This window comes from Leuciscus leuciscus (assembly GCF_965113295.1).
Source record: "Leuciscus leuciscus genome assembly, chromosome: 19".
Classification (NCBI taxonomy): Eukaryota; Metazoa; Chordata; class Actinopteri; order Cypriniformes; family Leuciscidae; genus Leuciscus; species Leuciscus leuciscus.
The window spans coordinates 33426868-33453868 of NC_138743.1; the positions used below are offsets into that span (position 1 = coordinate 33426868).

The following is a 27001-nucleotide window of genomic DNA, read 5'->3' on the forward strand; positions in this document are numbered from 1 at the left end:
AGACCACATAAAATTCCAAAAATGACTAATTCAGGTCTCGTAACTAAATGAGATTGTTAAAGGGATATTTCACCGCTGGAAAGATTAATGTGTATTTAAATGGGGTCATTTATGTAATAGAAATGTGAAATTATTTTAGAAGTTGGCGCCTTCTAGACTGAGAAAAGCCAGAAAAAGTATTTTTGGCTCAAGTGGATGAAAGACAACAACTCCCAGAATGCACTTGCTTCGCTGCCCTACGAGGACACTCCCAAGCCACGCCTACCGGTTACAGAGGGCAGTATCGGAAGAAATTATACAACTAGGCTGCTAGTCGACTCGAAACTGAAAAGACGCCATTTTATTGTGAGATCCCCCTATGGGCGGGTTGAAAACATGCGGAACGAGCTCCTCCTACTGGCTGGAGTCTCTGGCCAAAAAAGCCTCCGATGACGCAAAATGACGATTTTTGCATCATCTGAGTTTTTTTCCCAGACACACAATACAGAAATCTCTGGTCTCAGGGGGACATGAGGGAGGGAAGCACGGTCACTCGAAAATACTACCGGGTTTCTACTGATACAAAGCTTAATGCTATTCGGTGAAGTATCCCTTTAAATTGAAAATGTAATCTCATAACACACATTAAAATGTATATTTATTTTATCCTGATTTCTTTCAGAAGACCCCCAAAAAAAAAATATATATATACGAGAAATTTCAAGTTCACCTCAAAATTCTGTATATACTGCTGTTCAAAAGTTTGTCAAAAGTCAGTAATATTTTTTGATAAGACATTGATACTTTTAATCAGCAAGGATGCACTATATATCGGCCGTCATATCGGTACCGGCAGATATATGTTCATTTTTAATGTTATCGTTATCGACCTGATAAGAAAATTTGGCCGATATATTAAAGCCAATAAATAATGGATGTAAATAATGCTTTGGACATGGCTTTTAATAATGAGACTTTTGTTTTTGTAATCAGGCTCTCAAAAATTATATAAAAATTTGGATTTAGATTTATCTGCCAATATATCGGTTATTGGCTTTCAAATATAAAGAATTATCGGTATCGGTCAAAATTTTTATATCAGTGCATCACTACAAGGATGCATTAAATTGATCAAAACTGACAGTGAGGACATTTCTATTTTAAATAAATATATTTATTAAAGAATCCTGAAAAAACATGTATGACTGTTTCCACAAAAATTTTAAGAAGCACACATTTTCAACATTGATAATAATAAGAAATGTTTCTTGAGCAGCAAATCAGCATATTTGAATGATTTCTGAAGGATCATGTGACACTGAAGACTGGAGTAATGATGCTGAAAATTCAGCTTTGCCATCACAGGAATAAATTACATTTTAAAGACATTAAAGTTGAAAGCTTTTATGAAAAAGATGTGTTTTCACTGTTATAAGGTGGGGGGGGGGGGGGGGGGGGGGGGGCGCTATTAGGCATCTTGAAAGAGTACTGAATCTCCTGATCAGAAAAAAAAACAGGTGAAGAAGATGCAGAAACAAGCAATAGCATATTATCTAATCATATACAGGTAAAATTATCCGATCATCAACATTAATAAACAGCATATAAATCAAAACTGCCTAATGTTACTGAATGAAATAGCTAAAGGACTGTGAAGCTTTGGGGGTATTGATGGACTCGATCTACTCCATCTATGTTTTGATCAACGCTCTGAATCCAATCCAGACGTAGTCTTTGACAAAAACTGGATTTTCTCCGCTCCTTGCTCAAAATGTTGCTTTTTTTATGAAACTTACCCACAATTAAGTGTTGATAAGAAAAGAATGCATTAAGATAGAATAAAACATGTTGCTTTGTTTAAAAGCTGAGGGCTCTGTTCTTTCTTTTGATATATTGCATGTTCAGATATTCATACAACAAAATATTCTGGGGGCCATGAAATATTTGTGAAAATGATTTTAAAAGACGCGGGCGGGGAATAGACAACTTTTTCTTTTCTTTTTTTCTTTTTTTTGCATCCTTGCTGAGTATGGAGACTTCTTTAAAAAACATTTAAAAAAAATCTTACCGACCCCAAATTATTTGAACAGTAGTGTAAAACAAACTTCTTATCAATGCACGACAGCTCAACAACTACCTCGGTACATACAGATAGGCAGCGACAGAGGGATCATTGTTACTGAGTGTAGCTGGCTCTGGTCTTTCCTGTCAAAACACACAAATGCTGAGGTAGCAGAGATACAGGCTGAGAGCTGTGTGCCAATGTGTTTGCATGCGAGGGAAAGTGTGAGTCTGTGAGAGAGCGAGGTCCGGCAGGATAAAGGGAAGAGATCATCCCATACCCTGTGCCCCCTAACCATCAGATCTTCCTGTTCCCCAACACACACACACACACACACATACATTCTCACGCCTTTTGTTACATCACAGCTGAACGAAACATTTCAATGCCACATTACTCTTTGGTTTCTGCATTAGGAGCCATGGTCAGTCATTGAGACCATGAACTATTCAATACTAATGTATATTTGGTGTGTATTTGTGTGAGCTGCAGTGAGAAGAGACATAGACATGCCTTCCCGGGTTCCTGTGTTATGACACTTCGTCGTTTTTTCATCATGTGCTTAAGGTCCTGGTTGCACACCTGACCCTCACTCTTACCCTTATGACTGTGTCTGTGGCGGTGTGTGACGCCCACAGAGAGGCTATTCTTTGTGCTCTTACAACAAAGTGTGAAATTCTTCATCCTGTAGTTTGCATGTGGGGGGAGTTTTCCTGCAGGGTGACAGACAAATACCTTTCATTTCTGAAGTGCACTTTGCAGCTCCTCTCATATATTTTATATTTGGTTTGTTCCCATTTTGTTTTAAAGTGATCCAAAGAGCATCTTGTGAATAGAAGCAAGATGCTCTTTGTATATGTATATACAGTATATACACAAACAGTACATAAATAATAATATTTGATTAAAAAAAAACTATATTTTAGTTAATATACTGTATATATAAAACATTTGAACATGTTCTCATCCTTTTGGAGCCCACTGTAGCTACTAAGTGCATGTGTGTTTGTGCACACTTGTGTGTGCAAGTGTTGTGTGGTATGCGCATCTGTGCGTGTGCAGCATTACTTGACGTTTTATCTAATCTTTCCAAATGGATACCTCTTGCTTTTACTGTAATGTTGAACATAAAGGGCTTTTGTGTTGAGAGTCTCACCAGCAGGAACTCACCAATGTCTGTTAGGTAGGGATCTGTTTGTTTCGGTTTTTAAGTAAATGTGTCTGCATGATGTCCTTACAAACCACTGTGGGCCATTCAAAACAATGCAAAACATAATTCAGTAATAATGATAAAATAATTCATTCAAAAATTAAAAACATAATATGTACACATTTACTAAATAAATGTTTGTGTGATGGATTGAAGTTAAGGTGCTAAGTCAAACTTTTGTTAGGGTATGTTTTGGCATTGCTGATATGTTCATCCATCACTCTAACATACTCACACATACACAATCAACTGATGTCAACAACTGTTAAACAAACTAAACACACACACTCTTAATTATGATCAATTTAAGGCATCCTTGCTGAATAAAAGTATTCATTTCTTTCCAAAAAAAAAATCATAATGAGCTGACCCCACCCCAAACTTTTGAATGATAGTGTAGCTGCTCTACTACTGTTTCAGTGTCTTTAACACACAAATCATAATTGCATAATTTCATATTTGTAAGTGACAATAAAGGAAATTAACTGAAATGAATAGGATTTTTAAATACACCTAGCATTTGTAATATTATATAATATTTTGTCCTCAAATATTTTAAATTCAAACCAAAGCATACAAACCATCCAACTCCATATGGCAACACATACAGTACTGTGAAAAAGTCTTAGGCATGTTAATAGGTTTCCTCAAGCATCTCGGAGACGTTCCCGCAGTTCTTCTGGATTTAGTCTGTCTCAGTTTCTTCTGTTTCTTCATGTAATCACAGACGGACTCGATGATGGTGAGATCAGATCATACCGGCTGTTGTCAGACTCCTTGTGCATACACAAATCTCACTGGATTATTACAATTAATGGCAAAAAGAATGTTTGGAAATGTAAACTGATATTTCCTACTGACACACTACAGCAAAAGATATAAATAACTGACTTAAAACCTTTTTTTTTGGGGGGGGGGGGGGGTATTAACATGCCTAAGACTTTTGCACAGTACTGTATGTGGAACATTCTTCGCATAAATCTCCAAATAGTTAATCGCATTGGGTCTCACATTTTTGCGACAGGTGCCGTTACCGTTGAGACGGTCTCATCTCGGATATGATTATGTTTTCTCTACCGTGGGAATAGAATAAAATAGAAGGTTTATTGCTTTGTGTGCTTTGTCGATGGAAAACAGAGTGAGAAGAGGACAGGGCGTTCTGGGTTCCGCTCCAGTGGCCCTCCAGTCCTCTAAAGGCCGCCCTACAGCCCTGTCACTGCCGCAGTGATGTCATCACGGCAGCTGGTGCAACATGTTCTCTTTGTCTCCAGACTTCCTGCTGCGAGACAGCAAGCCCTCCTCTCCTCTTCTCTCATCCCATTAACTTTCTTCCTTCCGTCTCCTCCTCTCGTTTGATCAATTATTGACCGTGTGTTAATTATTGGCTTTTTTGGAAATAACTAATCTAAACGTGCATTTTGAGAAATGAGAAGGTCAAAAGAGAGGCTTGGGAGTGTAGTCAGTGGGCGATGATGTCACTTGACCTCACTCTCACTGACTCTGACCAGACCACAGCTTGCGGAGGTTCAAGCACGCGTGTGAGAAAAAAGTAAGAGTGCTGCAGACGTGTCGGTTTCTGCAAGATCAAGGCCTCTGTTGACGTACACTTCTGCAATTCTCTCTCTCTCGGCCTTTCCTTTATTCCTGTACGATAAGGCAATTAAATATTACGATTCTTTGGGGCAAATAGTTGCTCAGAAACCTGCCTTTTATTTTGATCAAAAAGACACATTGTTAAATATTATTACAATTTATAATAATAACTGTTTTCTATTTTGATAAAAAAAATCAAATGTAATTTATGGAAAAGCTGTGTCACATGACCCTTCAGAAACCATTCTAATTCGCTGATGTGGTGTTAAAGAAACATTTCTTATTATCATCCATGTTGAAAACAGTTGTGCTGCTTGATATTGATCAAAGTCCCTTTAAGGCAAGTTTAACTTGGCGGCCATCTTTGAAATGCCTCTCAGGCTGCTATTTCAGTCATGAAAGTACAGCTCATATCTCTTTGAATGGGGAAACATCAAATTCTCCAAAGCTGTTTACCAAGCTTACGATTAAATTTCATATTCGAAATCACCAATGAAATCTGTTTCTTAATAAATTTTGTTTCTTATACTCAAATCTTAATCTTATTTTTTCAGGCTAGACCAGCCAATGTGCATGTGCATTACTAAGTGCGCCATATGCGTGTTGCAATTTCTCCCATTCATAAGTAACATGGGTGCAATGTCTTTGCATATCTAAAGTCTTTAATATTGACACATTTTTTATTAAAAGAAAGTTGGAAAAGAACAGCATTTATTTAAAGGGGTCATATAATGCCATTTTTGTACAAGCTAATATGATTCTTTAGGGTCTAAATTAAAAGTCTGTAATATACTTTAATTACAAATTCTCATTAGTATTGTAAGAAAACACTCATGTTACCTGGTCAAAAACAGCTCTGTTTTCAGCACGCCGTTTAAGTGCATGTGTCTTTAAATGATAATGAGCTTTGCTCACCCCGCCCCTCTGTTCTGTGCATACACCGTTTCTAACACAATAACCATAACTCGTTGTTCACTATAAACGTGGGATTATGAATTATATTGAGAACGTCATACATAGAAAACATGCCGTAATGTACCCTGAGTGTAAACAGCCGCATTCATCGTGAAGCGTGCAGCAAGCGATTTGCAAAGATTAATATAAATATTAATATAAAGGTTAATAAAACGTTACACTCACTTCTTCTTCTGGAGGTGCAGCAGGAACACGAATAGGTGGTACCGATCCTTTTTTCAGGAGCAGCTTCTTAGCAAAACCAGCTTAATACTGACCCTCATTTATAAAGCAGTCTGGTGTGAAATGATTCGCGCAAACATGAAAGCATTGACGTTGATCGTGGGTAATATTCCCTTCGAAAACAAACTCAGCCACTGCGTCTTCAGCGGTTCGGATTTAGGAACATCAAAATGATGCTGTGTTCGTTATTACACCCAAGAACAGGACACCACACTCGCTTAGACGCCATTCTGCTCATAGACAGTGCTCCAGCCTATCAACAGTGACCGCACCGGTCCGCGCGGACTATGATTGACAGCTCGCTTACGAGCGAGGGCGGGTCTGTGTTGAAATGCCGCTGTCAATCAACAATCGTGGGAGGGGCATCGATTTTGTGATGTCACAAAATCGAACGGCTTGATTTGAGATGGGGGAAAACATATAAGAAGATTTTTTTTTAAAAACACTGGAAGGATTTTGATCATTTTATGATGGTTGTGTACAGGCACTGCCAACACACATTTCAGTACAATCAACTTGTAAAAGTGCATGTACCGTTATATGACCCCTTTAAAAAGAAAACCTTCTTAACATTATAAATGTCTTAACTGTCACGTTTGACCAAACTTTTGAACAGTAGTGTATACAATCAGACATGCTGTGTGGTTTTGATATTTTAAAGAGCCAATTGAGTCTGGATTAAGACGTTGTGCGGTCCCAGCAAAATAAGCCAGATCGTGGAAGTCTGGAGTGTTAAACCAACGTAGATATTACAACACTTTTAGCAGGTACAATTCATTTTTATTTGTGTGAAACAGTGTGTTTCGTCCTTGTTTGTGTGTGTGAGCAGCTGTTCTGTCTTTTGGGAATCCTGCAATCTCTGGTCTGTGTTATCTGTTGTCTGAGGTGACGTAGAAATTTGGCTTGAAGCTCCTGTTGTAGGTTGTCGTTTGTTGGGGTCATCAAGGTCGCTAAGCTATCGAGGACATTAAAACTGTTATTATGAATATGGCATTTCCACATAAATAAACCATTCAGGTAAAAGATTGTTACATGCTTTTTCTGTAATTGCACAAACAATCTACTAGAGTCACTGTGACGGCGAGTTATTGCAATCAGTGTGTGCTATGAATCATCTCCTGGTTAAGATTGTGGTTGGATCTTGGGTTTAGGACCTTGCTTATTGGCTCAGTCAGTTTAGAGGGAATGTTAACAGTCAAATATGAGCAGTAAATACAGAATATTTTAGCTTGAGACTGTGAGCGTGTAAGTTAGACAATAGGGGTTAAGCCAAATAAGAGACAATTGATGTCCTTGTCCATCACAATCTTTGTTTTTTCTTCGCTTTTTCTCTGTCTCCGTAGTAATGTGGAATTTACTTATAAATAATTAGGCTTTCATGCATCTGTTGCTGGCCATCATATATCAAGTGCAACACAGGCCCATTGAGAGAGACTATAAGGCAGGAAGATGGGACATCAGGGAGACAGTGGAACAAAGAGAGGATCATAGAGAAAGAAACATGGAGACAGAGGAGAGGAGTTATGAAAGGGAGCAGGGCTCAACTGTAATATTTTTTTTTCTCTTTCAGATTTGTACTTGCCTTGCCTATATTTTCAATGGTCCCAGGCCAAAAATAATGATAATGATAATGATGATTTTTTTATTTTATTTATTATTTTAAAATAATCTTATTTATTTATTTACCTAAATATTTATCCAAAAATATGCAGTACCTATAAAAAAAATTGACAAAAAAATAAGTATTCAAATTATTTTTTATTTGTAAAGCGCTTTTCACAATCCATTTTGTTTCAAAGGAAATTAGGCTATATTGTGACATATAGGGTTACTGTGATAAAATACTGTGAGATAAGATTTTGTTTATTCCGCCCGCCCGTAGTACACACTCTTTATCCCTGTAAATCATTCTTGCATTTTTCATAGAAACTCATTTATATCATCCATCATCTAGATAAGGTTACCTTTGTGGCATATTTAAATCAGCGGGATTTGCAATAAACTTTGTTCTGTACATCACATAAAACCAAATGTTTCAGTTTGCATAAAAATACATGATGCAGCTAATGTACCGACAAGGCAGAAGTGATCATTCTCATTGTTGAGCCTTGGGTACGCCAGCATACAAGTTACAGTCCTCAATCCGCCCCACTGTAATTGAGAGGCTTTCACAACTCTCTGTATGTGGCACAGTTTGTAAAGAACTCTGTGGGAAAGGCAGTGAAGGAGGGAGAGAGGAGCAGGATAAAGTTGAGCCCTTGTTTGGCTTCTTAAAACTAGATTTTATTGCATTATGTTAATGGAAATCAAGTGATTTTCCTGATCGGGTCATCTGTCAGCTGATGATCTTTAAAGGTGGAATGTCAGAAAAGGCCCAGAATTGATGCAGTGTGGATTTGTACAGACATGCACACAGTTTATCTTCTGGTAATGTGATCAGTGTTTGTTTTCTACAAGGGCAAAACCAACCACAACCGGAGCTACTGTATGTAAACACACACACACACACACACACACACACACACACACACACACACACACACACACACACATACATATATAAAACTGTAGAAAAGTGAAATGACCCCGTAACATGCAGTTTGTGGTTTTTATTCCTGTTTGCTTTGAGATACTCTCTATGCTAGTGTACTCCATAATGTGGACAACATTCACTTTAAACAGATAAACACAATTACACATTTAAAACCAAATTTATTTTTAATTGTGGAAACTACAGTGTATTCATGCGGCAAAATGTTTGATATGTTTATATTGTTATATCAAATTAAATTACGTCTTTTTTATTTTTTTTTTTTATTTTTTTTATATTTTTCACAGAACAAAACAAAAGGAACATTATCTGAGACAAGTGATAAAATAACAAGAGTAATACAGAGAAAAATAATAATAATAATAAATAAAAATATTCTGTATATATATATTGCTGCACCTGATATGAATGTTCACATCTCAACAAACATGATACAATAATATACAGCCATATAATGATATAAAATATATAATGTATATACATTTTTTTAATATTTAATATTTAAATATTCTTAACCATATGCCATCTCTGATTAAAAAGGTCAGTTTTCAATTGTAATGATGCAGTCATTTTTTTCATCATATAAATCTGTTTTAGTCTCTGTTTCCATTCAGTTACAGTTGGTGATTTCACAGACTTCCAATTAGCAGTAATGTTTTTTTTTGTTGCAAATTACGTTATATTAAAGTAAATTAAATCATATGTTTAAATATATTTAAAAAATGCAACAAAAAGCCACAATTTTTTAAAATATATTTTTGATTATGCTGTAGTCCCTATATTTCATCATATTGTTTGCCCATTTTTAAAAATGCATTTTCAATCTAAAGAAATCTGTATGTATAGTCCAAAATGTACTTAATAAATACATTTTATACATACAAATTGCATTTACCCAAAAGTGTATTTTAAGATTAAGTATTTTCTTGCCCCTTGTTCAAACAACATATATATTATATATATATATATATATATAATTTTAAAATATATATTTACTCAAGCCATTCTGTTTACAACATATATTTAGGATGTATTGAAAAACATATTATGCCATTATTTTATGCCATAAGTGTACAGTACATGGCTGTTTACCCTGCATCAAAATAACATCGTAACATTACCAAACATTTCAACACATGAGGACTGTACAAAACATTGAGTACTATACTGATGCCTTGTGCATGTCACATCCAACTATTGTCCCATTGACAGAACAAGAACATGATATAACAACTGATAAAGCAACTGGAGCAAACACACCTCAAGTGCAGGACGTCTATAGGGTCAGGGTGAAGGGGTGAGAGGTGAACATTAATAGATGTGTAAAAGAAAGTGGCAAACATACATTCTGCTTTGCCTTAAAATGAGTGTGTTCTCTGTCTCTCTCTTCACACACCACAGACCTCATGTATTTTTTTTTTGTCTTGTACAAAACATGTTTTTCAGCAGGAAGCTTTTTATAGACAGTGCATCCATTCAGTGCATACTCTCACAACCATGCGTTTGTGTGTTTGTGCATATTTGTAAGTATTGCCTAATAAAAATAAGATCTTCTTTTATAACCCTTGTGCTTTGTTGTGTCCACTAATAAGTGTCGTTATCTAGAGAAGTTTCAGGTGAATAATACTGGGATAGTGCCAGGAAAAAGAGCACTGTACAAACCCCACTTTTCCAAACTAATCCAAGCTTTCACACTCTTTAAGGATTTAGCTTATCAACAGGAAATTAAGTTGTTTTCTTTCCCTCTTTCTTTCCAAAGCTTTCTTCGGTCATCCTCTTTAGTTAACCTTTCACCTAGTTTTCTTTTTTTTTAAGTGTTCTTGCTCTCAGTGGAATTTCTGCTGCATGTTTTTGGTCAGAAAGCTCGATTTAGTATTTTGCCTTTAATTTGAAGTTCCCATGAGCCTTTGGGGTGCTATAGCTGCTGGGCAAGTCATTTAGTTACAGGTGTTTGCTGCCATAGATGTGCATCGAATGGATAGCTGCATTTGCTTAAAGCGTTATGCTAGTGCAGTGGTTCATCCTGACTGCGGGACATTAATGTACCATTTTACCGTTTCTACAGTTTAAAGGGTTAGTTCACCCAAAAATGAAAATTCTGTCAGTAATTACTCACCCTCATGTTGTTCCAACCCCGTAAGACCTTCGTTCATCTTCGGAACACAAATTAAGATATTTTTGATGAAATCTGAGAGCTGTCTCACTCCTCATTGGCTTTTAAAGACATTATAACTTGCTGGCCCAGAAAATGCATTAAAGACATCGTTAATATAGTCCAAGTGACTACAGTGGCTCAATCTTAAGTGTATAAAGCGACGAGAATACTTTTTGTGCGAAAAAAACACAAAAATAACGACTTTATTCATTTCCTTCTCTCTGGGCCTCGAGTGAATTCACGTAGTGTTTTAGCGCAGCGCGTCTGTGTTGCACGTCACACACATCACACACATGACCAGCGTCGGCCAATAGTGAGCCTACGTGGTGACGTGCAACACAGACGCGCTGCGCTAAAACACTACGTGAAAAAACTCGAGGCTCAGAGAGAAGGAAATGAATAGTGGAATAAAGTCGTTATTTTTGTTTGTTTTTGCGCACAAAAAGTATTCTCGTCGCTTTATAAACTTAAGATTGAGCCACTGGAGTCACTTGGACTATATTAACGATCTCTTTAATGCATTTTCTGGGCCAGCAAGTTATAACATCTTTAGAAGCCTATGGAGGAGTGAGACAGCTCTCAGATTTCATCAAAAATATCTTAATTTGTGTTCCGAAGATGAACGAAGGTCTTACGGGGTTGGAACAACATGAGGGTGAGTAATTACTGACAGAATTTTCATTTTTGGGTGAACTAACCCTTTAAAGTGAGCAGCGTGTCAAAACAACGGAGCCACTCACACCACAAGCACTCAGGGTCCATTATGGTAATGATCTTTTGGCGCTACATCCTCTGATATTTTAATCTAGAGCCAAACTTGCTTCATTCAAGCCTTTCCCGTACCATGCAAGTTGCTTCTCTCTCCTAAAGACGTAAAGTGCCACATTAAGAGCTGCAGATGACGTGGTTATTTTAACACGGTGGGCAGAAAAATAGATATAGGCCTAATTTTGCTAAAACGCTGCAGAAAACGAGAATGTAGCAAATATAATTATTTATGTCTTGTCATACAGATGAATCCGACCATTTGACTAAACCAGGGGCCGGTTTCACACAAAGATAGACTTTGACTATGGCTCAGATATAGTAGATAGTCAGACTTCAGATAGACATCAAAATCAGACCGTTGCACAAAGCACTTAAGACTCTGACTATCTTAAGTAGGACTACACTGCAATGCATTCTGGGTAAAATAAGACACATTTCAAAACAAAAAACATGGCGGATCGAGTAAGCGCATTCAACCGCTCAGTGCAGTTTACCCCAGCGGAAAATATGTGTTTGTTGGAGGAGTGTAACAGTTACAAGGACATTTTACTTGGGAAATTTAGCGGAGAATGTAGTAACAAGAAGAAATGCTTAAATCATGAGCCATTTTCCCTTTTCTTTTGGCTGTTTGTAATGTAACTGATTGTTATGCTGGTTACCTAAGTTAGCCTGGGGGTAAGGTGTCTAATTTGGGAAACCGGCCCCAGGCTTGTGACAAGTTAACGCGTGGCACCTTTAGACGTGTTTTTCTTTTTTCTTTTCTCTCCATACATCTCCATACAGAAATGCATTGTCCGGACGTCCTCTGGGAAGAAAATATAGAGACCGGACCTCTTGGAACTTTAATTGAATACCCCTGTGCTAGTGGATCACTAAATAGTAAATACACATGTGGGTTTGTTTGAATGGGTGTGTGTGTGTGTGTGTGTGTGTGTGTGTGTGTGTGTGTGTGTGTGTGTGTGTGTGTGTGTGTGTGTGTGTGTGTGTGTGTGTGTGTGTGTGTGTGTGTGTGTGTGTGTGTGTGTGTGTGTGTGTGTGTGTGTGTGTGTGTGTGTGTGTGTGTGTGTGTGTGTGTGTGTGTGTGTTCATTGACCATGGCCATTTCTCATTGTGAAAAGAGGTTGTGGCCCTTGTAAAGGGGGGTTTGCATTGTCTGATTATTTCCTCAGAGAATCCCATAGGACAGTCTTGTCTCCCCCTAGACAGTACGGGACCAAGGACAGTCTGGTTGCTAAAGCTCAGCACAAAGGTTATGAAAAGAGCATTTACCTATCATTTCTATTCCTCAAGCTGTGGAGGAGATGTTTGAGAGGAGAACAATAGATTTAGAAATCCAAACACAGCCCTTCATGATGGGCATATTTATTGCTTTTTTTCTTGCCTATGTCTGCAAATCGTATCTGTTGTATTTAGAGGTCCAAGCAGTGAACCTATATGGTGTTTGCTCTGATTTTCTTGTTCTTTTTATCTCTTGTTTTTTTTTTTTTTTGGGGATAAAACTGTCAGCAACCATAAATATACAGTAAATATACATACAATAAGCATATTTACACTATACCATTCAAAAGCTGTGTTATGTCTGAAATAAATTAATAAAATGTTTTGATCAAAAGTGACAGTAAAGACATTTATAACGTTACAAAAGATTTCTATTTTAAATAAATGCTGTTCCTTTGAACGTTCTACTCATCAAAGAATCATGAAAAAAAGGATAATGGTTTCCACAAAAATATTGAGCAGCACAAATATTTTCAACTGTGATGATAAGAAATGTTTCTTGAGCACCAAATCAGCATATTAGAATGATTTCTGAAGGATCATATGACACTGAAGACTGGAATAATTGCAGAATAGAAAGGGAAATTGTCATATTTAGTTTATTTTGGCTTCCACAGGTTCTATTCTCTTTGAGAACTATGGTAATTTCTCATTTTTTTCAGTCTGTTTGGACGCTTATGATCGGCGCTTGCAGCTATAATATATATATTTTTCATCTTTATAATTTTCCACACTAAAATTCATGACCCAGTTGACTATAATGGGTGTGTATTTTCCACTGTTGCTACTTGTTTTCTTCCGTGGCAGGTTGTTACAGCTTGATTTGCTTTCTCACAGATCCTGTATCTTCTATAGAAGTGCTGTGTTTGTATATAGTTTAATTTGGCCGTTGCTTGACAAATCTAGTCTTTCCTGCAGCTGACCATGGCTCCTCTAACAGTCGGCCATGTATATGAAGCCAGTGTGTTCACGAAGGAGAGTTGGACATCATATGTTCTCATTAAATTGATTGCGAAAGCATGTCCAGAACCAAGTTTAACACTTCTCTGGCATTCAGAGTTTTTGGCTCATGTGTACACTATACATTTCACTCTTCGCCCTGTAGAATAACCAACTCGCAAGTTAATTTGAATATTTATAGTAATTTCCTGACATGTTGTTCAGTTCAGTTTATGAGTCTGTCAATGATTTATCATACTGATTTATGATCCCCCCCCCCTCACTGTCTCACTTTTGCAACATGTTATTCAGTCAACGAGGTCGAGCTGCTAGGAGAACCTGTTTCTCCTCTTCTCTCGGATGGAAGGATAAAAAAGAATGAGTCGTGAGGGGGTGGTGTGGGTGTTTAGGGGGAATTTTTGGCATACTTCCTTATTTTGTCTTCATAAATAACAGTTTTCCTTAACTTCTTCTCTCTTTTGCAAGTTATAGCAGTGGAACAACAGTGATTCTGCTAAAAAGAGAAGAAGTGGTTTCATAACCTTCAACTGTAGAATGTATGAGTTTGAGAGTGTCTTGGCATAAAATAGTCTCACAAGTCTCTCAAAATGTTTTTATTAGTCTATAAGTCAGTGTTTGTTATATGGAAGGGTCAGAATTTTTTATTAGTTAGCCTGGGTTATCTAGATTTTTCTAATTATTTATGCATGTTATTATTTCATTTCTTTATTTAACCATTAATTTATTATTTTCATGTTATGGCAGATAACTGATAAATGGCAGACATTATATATTAAAAATGTAGTACTCTTTTGTCTGAATTTTTTTATTTTTTTATTATACAAAGTAAAATCAATCATTTTAAATGCTAAAAATTAATTTAGGCACCACAACATTATAATTTGCAGAATGAAAAATTTATATCCACAAAGATTCCTTGCATGAGTCCATAATTAATTAACTGCTCAGCAAAAAATATTGCACAAAATAGCTTTGGGTGTGTCAATAGAACATACAAAACTGATTGGATCATTTAAAAAACAAACACATAATAAGCAGAAACTGTGAGCCTGCTCGCCCTGAATTGTTTACATACATATGTGCCTGACTTGCAGTATAACTGCTAGTATGCATGTTTATGCACATGTTCTATTTCTATGCAAATGTCCTCCAACTGTGTGCTCTGAGGAACTCTCAGTGTTCTTGTGTCATTTGTACTGTATTTGTGCCTGAATCGTGAGGAAGAGAGAGAGAGGCTGTGTTTATTTGTGTGTTATCCTGTAAAGCTTTATACCTGAGTGCGTTAAACAGATCCTAATTACATTACTTTTCGAGAAAGGGCCGTGTGCAGAGGTTTTTAGTGCTTGTAAATTATTTCCTTCTTTCAAGGATGGAAATTTCAACTGCTGGGGAATGGGAAATCTAGGACTATGCAGTCTCTTCTGGCCCGTACAGGCCTTTCATAAACAATGAAATATTAAGGGGTTTCATTATGACCGTGGCATGGCCCAAGGCCCAGGTCTAGATGGTTTTGTTTGGCCGTCCGGTTGTGCTTGTGCTCATCTGATATTGATGAAGAAAGAGGACACGACGAGGAAAATTTGTTCATAGGAGCTTATGATGCTGCGATGTTATTGGGCTGCGAATGCATTTCCTTTTCACCACAGCAGTTCTTACGAATTTCAGATGATCTATATCAGTCTCAAACAATGGCTCTGTTCCAAAGCCGACATAGACGCAGCTGCCCTCTGAGGCCGTATCCTAACTGAATGGGAACCTCATAAATGGCTGATTTGGAATATTCTAGACACTTTCACCCAAAAAGTAAATCATAATTTACTCACCCTCATGGTGTTCTAAACCTGTGTGACACAAAAGATGATTATTTTAAAAAATATTGGTAACCAAACATTTTCAGTGACCATTGACTGCCATTGTGTGGCAAATAAACAGACAAACAGAAACAAGAAAGTCATACAAGTTTGGAACATTTGGATTTAATTCGTTAAAACACAATAGGAATGATGTAATACTCTAATATGCATAAAAACACATAGCACACACTAGAGCTGTAATCGGGCCTTAAAAGTTCGGCCCGAAAAGGCCCGAGCCCGACAGAGTTTGGCCCGAGCCCGACAAGTACATTTTGATTGACAGCTTTTTAAAAGCCCGAACCCGTTTACAGCCCGACTGTCCAAAAGGCCGTCTATCAGCAGTGATAAGAGTGTCGGAGAATAGCGCGGACACGCGCTTCACACCGCGAGCCGGCACACGCACCACTCGGCGGAAAAGGGAGAGAAAGGAAAAAAGAGACTGCGCCGCACGCACACAGCTTTGTCTTTCGTAAAAAAAAGGAGTAATTTATACATTTTTTAACATCATTTATTCATGACTAACGGAGGCTAGAGGCCACTTGGAAGTTGGAACAAAGAAATAAAATAAGTCCTCCAGAGACCAGCCTCCATTTCACCTCCTCAAGATCCATTTTCACGCTAATCTAAACACATCACCTGACCGCTCATTTACCACGCAACCCGAAGCGCGAGCCCGAGCCCGGCCCGAGCCCGTGTAAAATAATAGAAATTAAGACCGAACCCGACCAAACCCGTCGGGTCCCGTCGGGTCCCGTCGGGTTCGGGCAAAGATCTTCAGCTCTAGCACACACACATACTTAAAGGGGACATAACACACAGTTTCTCATGTTAATCTTGAGCACATATAGAGTAGTAATGCATCCTTCATATCTCTGAAGAGTCTTTAGTTTTATCAGATTTCTAAAAGACAGACACGCAGATTCTTTCCGAAAACAGCGGAGCTCCTGGAGGCGTGGAGCTAAAGAGTCACGCACTATCCCTGGATAACTTTTGATTCACTATACGTTCGTGTTGTCTACATTATATGCACTTTGCCAACAAAACACATACCGTCCTGCAATTCCGACTCATGACAGGGATATATTAGCTCTGGGACCGCTCCATCTTTCAGTTTCAAACGATCTGCAAATCCAGCATCGAACTGGGCCTTGTTTTTTATAAAACATTTGTTACCGAAATGCCGGGAACAAACAAACTGTTCCCCTTAACGCTGGGTTCTTTGGGAAGCTGAACAAGGTTATCTTTCCCTCACAACCAAAAACACACTTCTTTGGTGACGTTGTTGATTTCATGGTCTAAAAACAAAATGACAGCGCTGCCGATGGTGGGAATTGATGGGCATTGCTCTAGCTCTCGCTCTGGTTGATGTGTGCACACGCTCTTCCAGGAGAAGTGCGTCATACAGGGCCATACTCGGAAAAACGTTCAGAAACTTATACGAATCCTGAAGGAGTGTATTTGGCACAGAAATACTCCGTCATATGCCCAACTCAATTTTTTTTAAACTTTTGACCATGTTTAGCATGAGAATCCAACTCTTTAACAGTGTAAATAAGTCAGAATGCATGAAATAGCATTAGACATCCCCTTTAAAACTTAAACTTAAACTTTTTTAGTATTTGCATTGATACTTTTCATTATTGAAAAGACAATTAAGCTTATTTATACAACTATTAAGATATTTTGAATGTAAAATTATTTTCATGACATTGTTCTTGGGATTCATGCAGGTAATATTCTTGTACAATGGAAGGTCGGGCTGTTTATGGAAAATGTATTTACGATAACACTTTAATTTAGGGTCCAGTTCTCACTATAAACTAGTTGCTTATTAGCATGCATATTACTAGGATATTGGCTGCTTATTAGTACTTATAAAGCAAATTGTAATGCCTTATTCTGCATGACCTTATTCTACATCTCTAATCCTACCCAATACCTAAACATAACAACTACCTTACTAACTATTAATAAGCACTAATTAGGAGTTTATTGAGGCAAAAGTCGTAGAAAATAGTTAGTTAATAGTGAGAATTGGACCCTAATCTAATGTGTGACCGTATTTACATTATAACAATATTCATAAAACTCGTAAACTCATATAGGAGCAGTGTCTCCATTTTAATATGTCTCCAGTTCATCCTGTTATTTATTATCTGCTGCCCTTCCCTAGTGTCCAGTGAATTGAGCAACTGTGGATATGTCATGTTTAGAGTCTCTCTCCTCAGGTATGATGTTGTATGATCACTGTTCACTGACAGCATTATTGTTTTTATAGACTGGTTATGTAAGGTGTAATAGGTTGACTGAACTGACAGGCATTCAAAAGATCATGTTACCTTTCCACAGCTGTTAACTGTGGATAATAAGAAGGATGATACAAAAAAGTCTATGTCTTTGTTAGATATTTCTTTTTGTTTTGAGGAACAGTATTCTGTGGTCTAAATGAGGAAGTGTTGTTTTGTTGAGCCTGTCGCACCACTGCCCGTAAGCAAGTATGTCCAAGGTACGGTAATGACTTGAGATATAGTAGACCGATTTTAATAAATCATCATATTCACATGACAGTTCAGTCGAGGGCTCATGCTGGGTAACATTCAGTTGTGATGGTAAACCACACATTTTTATCAGTCATGACCACTAAACCTTTTGTATTGATCGGCACTGCTATAAAGCAAAGTCTGCTTGGGTTTCACATCAAATGTTTAATCTTTCAATCTTTAATTCTGTGGCACTGTGGTTTGTGTTATGCTAAAGATAGCTGAAAAGGAGGTTTATTTATGTTAGATATACGTATTGAATTTTGTGTGAGCGCTGTGCCCCGTGTATTTTAACAGCTGTGAGCACTCCCTGTTAACATAACATCCACGGGAACTTTGGCTTCCTCATGAGCAAAGCGAGCAGCAGATCTGTGGCTATACAGCAAAAGAGGGAGACATATAGAAAGAGAACAGAGAAAGAGATTTTTTTTAACACTGTGTAACATTGGCCTCAAAAAGCATTTGGACACTTAAGCCAGAGTTCAAATTCGAAATGTCTAAATGCCATTGTTTTAAACCTTATTATTAGTATTATTTGACCTTTATACAAGCTAAAATCATTACAATAGTGACTAAAAGAAGTAAAGTTAGTTCTGAGAAAAAGACTTGCTGCATTCATTTGCAGATACCAGTTAGTATACCAGTTAGTTTGATATTTGATATATCTAATGCAATGTCTTTCAGATATTTAAATGTGTGATTCCAGACAGGTTTGGGGTCGGTAAGATTTTTTAAATGTTTTGGCTGCATTTATTTGATCAAAAAATACAGTAAAAACAGTAAAATTGTGAAATATTATTAACATTTCAAATGTCTGTTTTAACATATTTTAAAGTGTAATTTATTCATGCGATATTTTAATCCAGCCTTCAGTGTCACATGATCCTTCAGAAATCCTTAAATGCTGATTTGGCGCTCAAGAACTATTTCTTCTTATTATTATTATCAATGTTGAAAATAGTGGTGCTGCTTAATATTTTTGTGGAAACAAAAATAATGATACTTTTTTTTTTTGGCTGATTTGATGAATAGAAAGTGCAAATGAACGGCATTTATTTGAAATAGAAATCTTTTGAAACATTTTCAGTGCCTTTACTGTCACTTTTGGTTAATTTAATGCATTCTGGTTAAATAACAGTATTACTTTTCTCACTGACCCAAACTTTTGAATGGTAGTGTACTCACAGGACACGTTCTTGCATTCAAAAACATCTAGACAAAATGGAATGCATCAGGTTGGTACTATTTTTAAGTTGGTGTGAGATACTAAAACTGAGAGGCACAACATAATGGCCAAAGATGTCATCTGATTGCTTTCCAACATAGATGACGGATAGAAAATAGCACAGGAATGCAGGAGCGCGTCCTAAGTGTACACCCCCCCCCCCCCCCTTAAATGTTGCTGTTGTTGTGACAGCCAGTGCATGTTGTTTTCTTTGCATGATTATTTACTTTTTTCTTAATAATATTTCATTGTTATAATGTTGCCATGGGAAAGGTAAAAAACTGCTAGCCGGTAGAAACAATAGGCTACTTATTGTTGAGTCCTGAGTGTATGCTTATGCGTGCTAACATGCTCTGTAGTTTGTGCTTTGGGAGTGCCATTTCCTCTGACTGTCTGGATGTGTATGTGTGTACATTTGTATCGGTGTTCCAAGTGGACCGCACCTCTTTCAGGAAGACAGATGCAAGACTGAGCTGCTCCAATCAGCCCGGTTCCCAGAATACCCAAGCTAAATCCAAGTACTAGACTGAGAGAGAGGAACATGGGAAGTTGAGTAGGAGAAATGACCAATGACATAGAGGATATAAGGATGAAAGAGTGAGAGGAAAGGTGGATCTTATAATGGAGGAAAACGCTGTTGAATGGTACAAAAATTGTGTTTAGTGTCATGAAAAGAGCTATTGAGCTTGAGCATACTCTTCTGACAGTGACATTGAACTCACACTGTAATGGAAGTTCACTGACCTCCACCAGGCAAAAGACGCTCACTCAGAAGACATATAAACAAGGTTCAAAATAAATGCTGAAATGGCAAGTTAATAAAATGGAACGGCAATATAATACTGTGTGGCCTTGTCTCACAGACAAGGCTTAGATTAAACCAGGATTAGGCCTTAGTTTAATTCAGACATTTAAGTAGCTTTTATAAAAGTGCCTTAGAAAAAACATTACTGGTGTGCATCTTGAGACAAAACAATGGCAGTGACATATTTGAAGATATGCAAGTGCAAGTTCATTTCAGTTAAAACAGCTCAAACATGCATTTTCATCTGAGACTAGCCTTGTCTGTGAAACCGGGGGTAAATGATTTAACCGTAAGAATGATAGTTTGACATTTGTTGATTCATATCAAAGTCTACTAAAATAAAAATTCTGTCCAAACTTCTGTTCTGCATAATTCTAAAGACTTTCACCTTATGAGAGAATGATGTGGAATATGTCTTGCATTTACCAAAGTAAATAGGCTGTTGCGTCGCTTCTTAAAAATTGAGGTTAAACCGCTTATAGGTCACATGGATTACTTAAATGACGTCTTTATTATCTTTCTGGGGCTTGAAAGTGGGACCGTAGTTGCATAGGCTGTCAATGGAGGGACAGAAAGCTTTCATATTTCATTCAAAAGATCTTCGTTTGTGAACCGGAGATGAACGAATGTCTTACGGGTTTGGAACGACATGAGGCTGAGTAATAAATGACAGAATTTTTGGGTGAATTAAACCTTAAAAGCAACCGAGGTTAAGGCTATTCCTTAAGAAATTGTCTTCATAAACATATTGTCATCTCTTTATTGCAGTTCTTATGGGTCACATATAGGTACTATGGAACAATGGGGACATGTTCGGGCAGGTCACGACTGCTTCATTTGTTCATGTATTTACAGTGAAAAGATAATCATTACACCTTTAGCAAAATGAAACAATTAGAGTTGACTAATATGCTAAGTTAAATGATTACCGGGAAGAAAACAAACTGAGAAGAAGAAAGCCCCTAGTCTACTGCAGAATTAGAGTTTATTTGCCTGTTCCTCTTTCCTGCTGTAATATTGTTTAATATCTTTGTTTAATACAGACAGAATAAGACTTTAATCATTGTCAGAGTGAATGAGACAAATAGCAAAAACAATAAATGCTCAGTGTGGGTCTTGAAAAGCACATCTTCCCCTTCTTTTTATTATTATATTTTTTTCCATTGTGGTTATTGTCACACCATATGGTCTAAAGTTCAAGGCTGCAAAGACTTTAGTCGACTTGCAACACTTTTTCTGCATACAAAGCAGCAGATACATTCGGCCATAAAAACATATCACTCCTAGACATTGAATAGACTGAGAAAAAACTTCATTTTGAAGTTAGACTACTTTTTTTTCTTTCAGAGGCACTATGGTGGGGGAGTGAGGGTGAAAAAAACAGATTGGACCCTGAAACTGTTGTTCTGCTTTCTGATTGGCTGACTCCTGTTGCTAGGCTTGTCTTTTGTGTTTTTTTCAGTCTTTCTTCCCCCTGTTCTCTGATAGGTCAGGATGGAACTGGTTCAGACCAGGGCTGTGTCAGGCAACTTTTCTGCCACTTGTTGAACATCCGAAAGCTTGTGGTTTTAGCGTGGCTGCTCGTTCAGCGCAAGAAAAACAACAGCGCAGAGACACACATTCACTCAGAGAAGCACTTCTACAAACACACCCTGTTACTCAGAAAGCATTCGCACATAATGAAAAAATTTTCACCAGCGGAAAGTCACGAACAGAGACAGAGTTATTGGAAGATGATGGCTGCTTTTCTCACAGCTTTAAGAAATCACTTTTTAAATCTTTACATTCACACATAGTCTTAAATGAACATGGCTTAAACCTGAACTTTCACACTTGAGGAAATGCTAAAGAGATTTCCACAGCTGGAATAGCAGTCTCTCTGAATTTTAGGGTTAGATTTAATGAAGAATGAAGTTTTGAAGTTTTATCTGATAAATAAAAAAATATGAAAATGTTTTGTATGAAGATAATCCATAAAAGTGGAAAAAAAAGCGTGACGCTGTTGAATGATTTCCTTGACTGACATGTTTTACTGGTGCAAAAATAAATAAATGAAATTTGATAGTTTGTGTATTCTTCAAAGTTGATGTGATGCATATGTCCAGACATGTTCCTCTTGTGCTATGCTTAAACGACTCCAATAATACAACTGAAAATTTAAGTTTCTGTAAGCTATTTTGAAAGCTTATATTTGTAGTTGTTTGTATTTTGCATGTGACTGGAGTACTACTAACCCCTTTTTGCAGTCAATTTCCACAGTAACATTAGTGCTCTGCTCCAACTAAGCAGTCAAGCCCAGCGTTATGATACGATGTGGGTACAGTAAAGCCTGAAGTTTGTTCTCATATAAGAGTTTTGGCTCTTTTTAATAAAGAGAGGAAAGGGTGCCCTGGGGGAGGTGGGCGCAAGGCAAACGCTGACCATTCTCTTCTGTAGGTTTGCTGAGCCATAGGGCTCAGTGGGCCTGGTTAACCACCCCCTTTCACCAGAGAGAGTGCTGACTCCTGCTCTGGTCTGTTTACACCCCCCGATGTAGGACGGTCCCTTCAGACACAATGAACATGCTGAATAGCTACTCTTCATCTCGTGAGCGATGCCAAATCCAAACGCTTTGACAGTCTTCTGCTCGTGCGAAAGACTTTAATTCATGTTTGTTGGACTTTATTACTCCACAATGTATTATACAATCTAGAAGTGTGCCTTGGTTTTCACCCTCCCCCACCACCTCGCCCCACGAAAATAATCAATCTCTAAGCCAAAAGCGTCACTTTATCTATCAGGTGCCTTGACGTCTTGTCCCCTGTGGGGGATATTAAGCCGAGGGCTGGAATTGATCTTGGCTTGTTTTTCACTGTAGTCCATGCCGTCATCCTAATTCAGGTTGCAGGGCTTGTTTACTGCAGTTCTCATTTGCTCAAGGAAAAACATCCCCTCCCACTTGCTTGGGCTACTTGGGCAATTGGAACTGCAGGGGAAAACAATGTCATATATAGACTACTAGACAAATCAAGATCATGTAAATCGGTTTATTGGAAGACAAAGTTAAGTCTGTTAAGTATTAACCAATGTTAAAAAGCTTTTCCAGTCAAGCTTCCCATCCATGTTGGATAGCAACAGTTCATATACTGTTTGCATATTAATCAATAAAATAAATAAATGTTCGCCCAAACAAACTGAATTATGTCATCATTTACTTTCACTCACTTTGTTCCAAACTTGCACACTTTCTTCAGTGAAACACGAAAGAAAATAGGCAGAATTTGAAGCACCGATGGACTCTGAAGTTCATTGCATTTCCCCTCACACAAAGTAAATGGCTGTCGTTCTGCCTAAAACGTAACATTTTCACAACAGAAACAGGCAAATCGGTTTTTAGCTTCATGAGGGTGTATAAATGATGACAGAATTTTCTTTTTTACGTTTTGAGTCCACTCTAGGCGCAAGTCGCTCGTCTAACCCCGCCCATTTGTCACTGATTGGACAACGTAGGTTGTTTTCGCAACGCGATTGGCTCTTGGGCGCGTCAGTTATGTTTACAGCCTGTTATTTTACCACAAGAGGGCTAGTAAAGAGTGGGTATTCTGCTCCGGAGCTTCAACAGCTGAAATGAACGGGGTAGTGTAACCCAATGCTTCAAGGAACAACGGGAGCTAAAGCAAATGCAAGATAGCCGCTCTAATTTTTTAATTAGAAGCAGAAAAGAGCAATATGAGGCACGCATCGGCATCTAATGAAACTATTGAAAACTCCTCTCTCACCATGACAGACGTGTTTAAAATTTGCACACAGTGCGAGCGGCTTAGTAAAAAGGTAAGAAAGCGGATAAGAGTTTGACATCGAGTTTAACTAATGACAGATGTATGTTTCGCTAGCCTGCTTCGTTCGTGTACTTTTTTCATTGATTTTTAATAACGTCCGTTCGTCTGGTAACGTTACATCTGCTGCAGTGCAGTCAGTTCTTTGTACTCGCACCATGAACACTGCTAGCTTGTTTTTCTCAGCCTGTTGTCATCGGATCAATAGACTTTCGTCTTTGATCAGTGACTGACAATATGTATATAAGTCGGTGTCACATTGTATATATGCTGCTTCTGCTGTTGTTGTTTATTTTAATCAACGCACAAAAATAATATATGCAAGATTGCTATTGTGTAGAACTGCTGTATGCTCCTGCAACGGGACATATTGCATTGTTTAATAATATATTTAAGCTTTTAATATTACATTTTTACAGCATTGCTTGCATATTCATGAGTCAGCTATTTTGGCATGTTAATATGGTGTATTGTTAACTCGGGACAACCTTTTTGTTCCTAGTGAATCAATCTAGGTTGTTTTGAATCATTCTCTTTGTGCCTTTGACAGCTTCTGTAGTATCAATAGGCAGATGAATGATGTTCAAGGTCTGACTGTTGCTACCTACTAATTGGATTGTGTTATGTATTATAAAGAGTTTATTTTAAAGCCAATGCCAGAAGAAAAATTCTAGAACCAACCGTTGATATTTGAGCTTAGGAAGGATGTTGCGTCTGATGCCAGAATGTCTTTGATATAATTGTAGTCTCAAGCCAAGTGTATGTGGATCAAGTAATCATGTTATTGATTTTGATCTTTTTTAGGATGTTGGAGTGCGACTCCCCAGACCGATGGGAAATGGACCAAGTAGATTCATACCAGAGAAAGAGGTTAGTGTTATCATCATCTACCCTGCTGACTGTAAAGTTGGCATGAATCTCACTCTTAATCGTTTTAATCAACAAATTGCACCTCATTTATTATCATCAAAGTCTAGTGAAGGTATTTTACCAGCAGCACTGAATTCCTCAGGGTTACCTCATCTTTATTTCCCTGTTGTCCCAGATACTTCAAGTCAGTAAATTGGATGAAAGAACACAGTCGATTTTTGAGGACGCCTTTGCAGTGCTCGGTCGCCTTGACAACATCTCCTTGGTGATAGGGTTCCATCCTCAGTATCTGGAGAGCTTTCTTAAGACACAGCATTACCTGCTTCAGATTGACGGTCCCTTGTCTCTGCACTGCAGACATTATATAGGGATAATGGTGAGATGGCAGACTATTATTTTGTATGCAATTCCAAAAACCACAGTGGCAGAATCTTCTAAAAAAAGCATGTTTGTGTTCAACAGGCTGCCGCCAGGCACCAATGCACATATCTGGTCAACCTGCACGTCAATGACTTCCTGCAGGTTGGAGGTGATCCCAAGTGGTTGAATGGTCTGGGAGAAGCTCCACAGAAGCTGCAGGCTCTCGGGGAGCTCAATAAGATCCTGGCCCACCGCCCCTGGCTGCTCACCAAAGAACACATCGAGGTATGACTTCAACGTCACAGTCACTCATTGACACTCGCCTACAGCTGTTATACAACTGTAGTGAGCGCAGAGGAGTTTTATAATGCTCTGAAGTATTAGGTCAGGATGGTATCAGTAGATCTGAATTTTGATTCCATGGTTACACCACATGACATGAGTCATTAAATTGAAACTTGAAAATGAAACGTTTTTCGAAACCAACATGAATATCAAGAGTGGATTTCTAGGAACCTAGCACGTTTTAACCTAGATTAACCTAGACACTCTTATGCCATTGACCCTTATAAATGTTGCTGTTTTTTTAAATAACAGCATCTACTGAAGGCAGAGGAGCACAGCTGGTCCCTGGCTGAGCTGATCCACGTTGTGGTGCTACTCACACACTATCACGCTCTGGCCTCCTTTACCTTTGGTTGCGGCATCACCCCTGACATCCAAACAGATGGAGGACATACATTCAGGCCGCCCTCGCTCAGCGGTTACTGCGTTTGTGACATTGCCAATGGCAACAGCACCCTGGAGGAGATGTTTGGGAACCAGCAGGTGAGACTGATGGAAATGTATTCAAAGATCATTATTTGCGAGACTTTATGATATGTGCTAGTCTTCCATCCATTTGTTCTGAAAAGGGATCTGTGAAATGAGTGCGAGGTTCAAATTCCTGACCATAAAGTGTGTAATGACCTAGATTCCTGTATGCGTGTGTTTAGGTGTCGGAGTCGTCTGGCGAGGTGGAAGTGCTGATGGAGAGGATGAAGCAGCTCCAGGAATGCCGTGACGAAGAGGAAGCCAGTCAGGAGGAAATGGCCACTCGTTTTGAGAGGGAAAAGACAGAGAGCATGCTGGTGGTCACCTCTGGTAAGCGGGATTTATGATTATTATGTTTAAATGCAACGACAGGATGACTTGTATTAAATCACCATGTTCGGTCAACAGAGGATGAGGAGTGTGTACCATCCAGAGATGTTTCACGACACTTCGAAGACCCTAGTTACGGCTACAAAGACTTTTCCAGGAGAGGAGAACATGTGCCCACCCTCAGAGTGCAGGTGAGAATGACGTGAAGTAGTCTTGCTTGTTGGCTTTGGTAGTCAAAGGAAATGGAGGATTAAAATAACAGCGGTATGTTTTCTGCCCTCGACAGGACTACAGTTGGGAAGACCATGGCTTTTCCCTTGTGAATCGGCTGTATCCAGACTTTGGACAGCTTCTTGATGAAAAGTTCCAGATCGCATTCAATTTAACATACAATACAATGGCGACACACCAGGGTGTGGATACTTCCATGCTCCGTAGAGCCATCTGGAACTACATCCACTGCATGTTCGGGATTCGGTCAGTCTCTCCACTGCTCACTGTGTCACAAATATGTAGCAACATTGAATGTTAATTTGTGCGGTAAAAATTTGTTTATTGTTTGCCGTTCTATTTATGTAATGTCAATAACATGCATGTGTGTGTATATGTATATGTACACATTATATATGTGTGTGTG

The 27001-nt window shown here is 38.1% G+C and overlaps 1 protein-coding gene and 1 long non-coding RNA gene across 3 annotated transcripts in view; both read left to right on the forward strand.

Annotated features, from left to right (window-relative positions):
* LOC309482595 overlaps positions 1-27001 on the forward strand; it is a 475034-nt gene that overhangs the window by 384748 nt on the left and 63285 nt on the right. The window lies entirely within an intron of this gene.
* Positions 1-27001, forward strand: part of sesn1 (sestrin 1) — a 46847-nt gene that overhangs the window by 17514 nt on the left and 2332 nt on the right. Inside the window, exons 1-8 of one of the 2 annotated variants that reach the window (XM_082147942.1) lie at positions 23743-23986; positions 24796-24861; positions 25037-25237; positions 25324-25506; positions 25819-26049; positions 26217-26364; positions 26443-26555; positions 26651-26841. In XM_082147942.1, the coding sequence (XP_082004068.1) occupies positions 23885-23986; positions 24796-24861; positions 25037-25237; positions 25324-25506; positions 25819-26049; positions 26217-26364; positions 26443-26555; positions 26651-26841 (1235 nt within the window). In that variant the 5' untranslated portion in view covers positions 23743-23884. Of the gene's footprint in view, positions 1-23742; positions 23987-24795; positions 24862-25036; positions 25238-25323; positions 25507-25818; positions 26050-26216; positions 26365-26442; positions 26556-26650; positions 26842-27001 lie in introns of those variants that run through there. The other variant, XM_082147941.1, reaches the window with a different exon arrangement.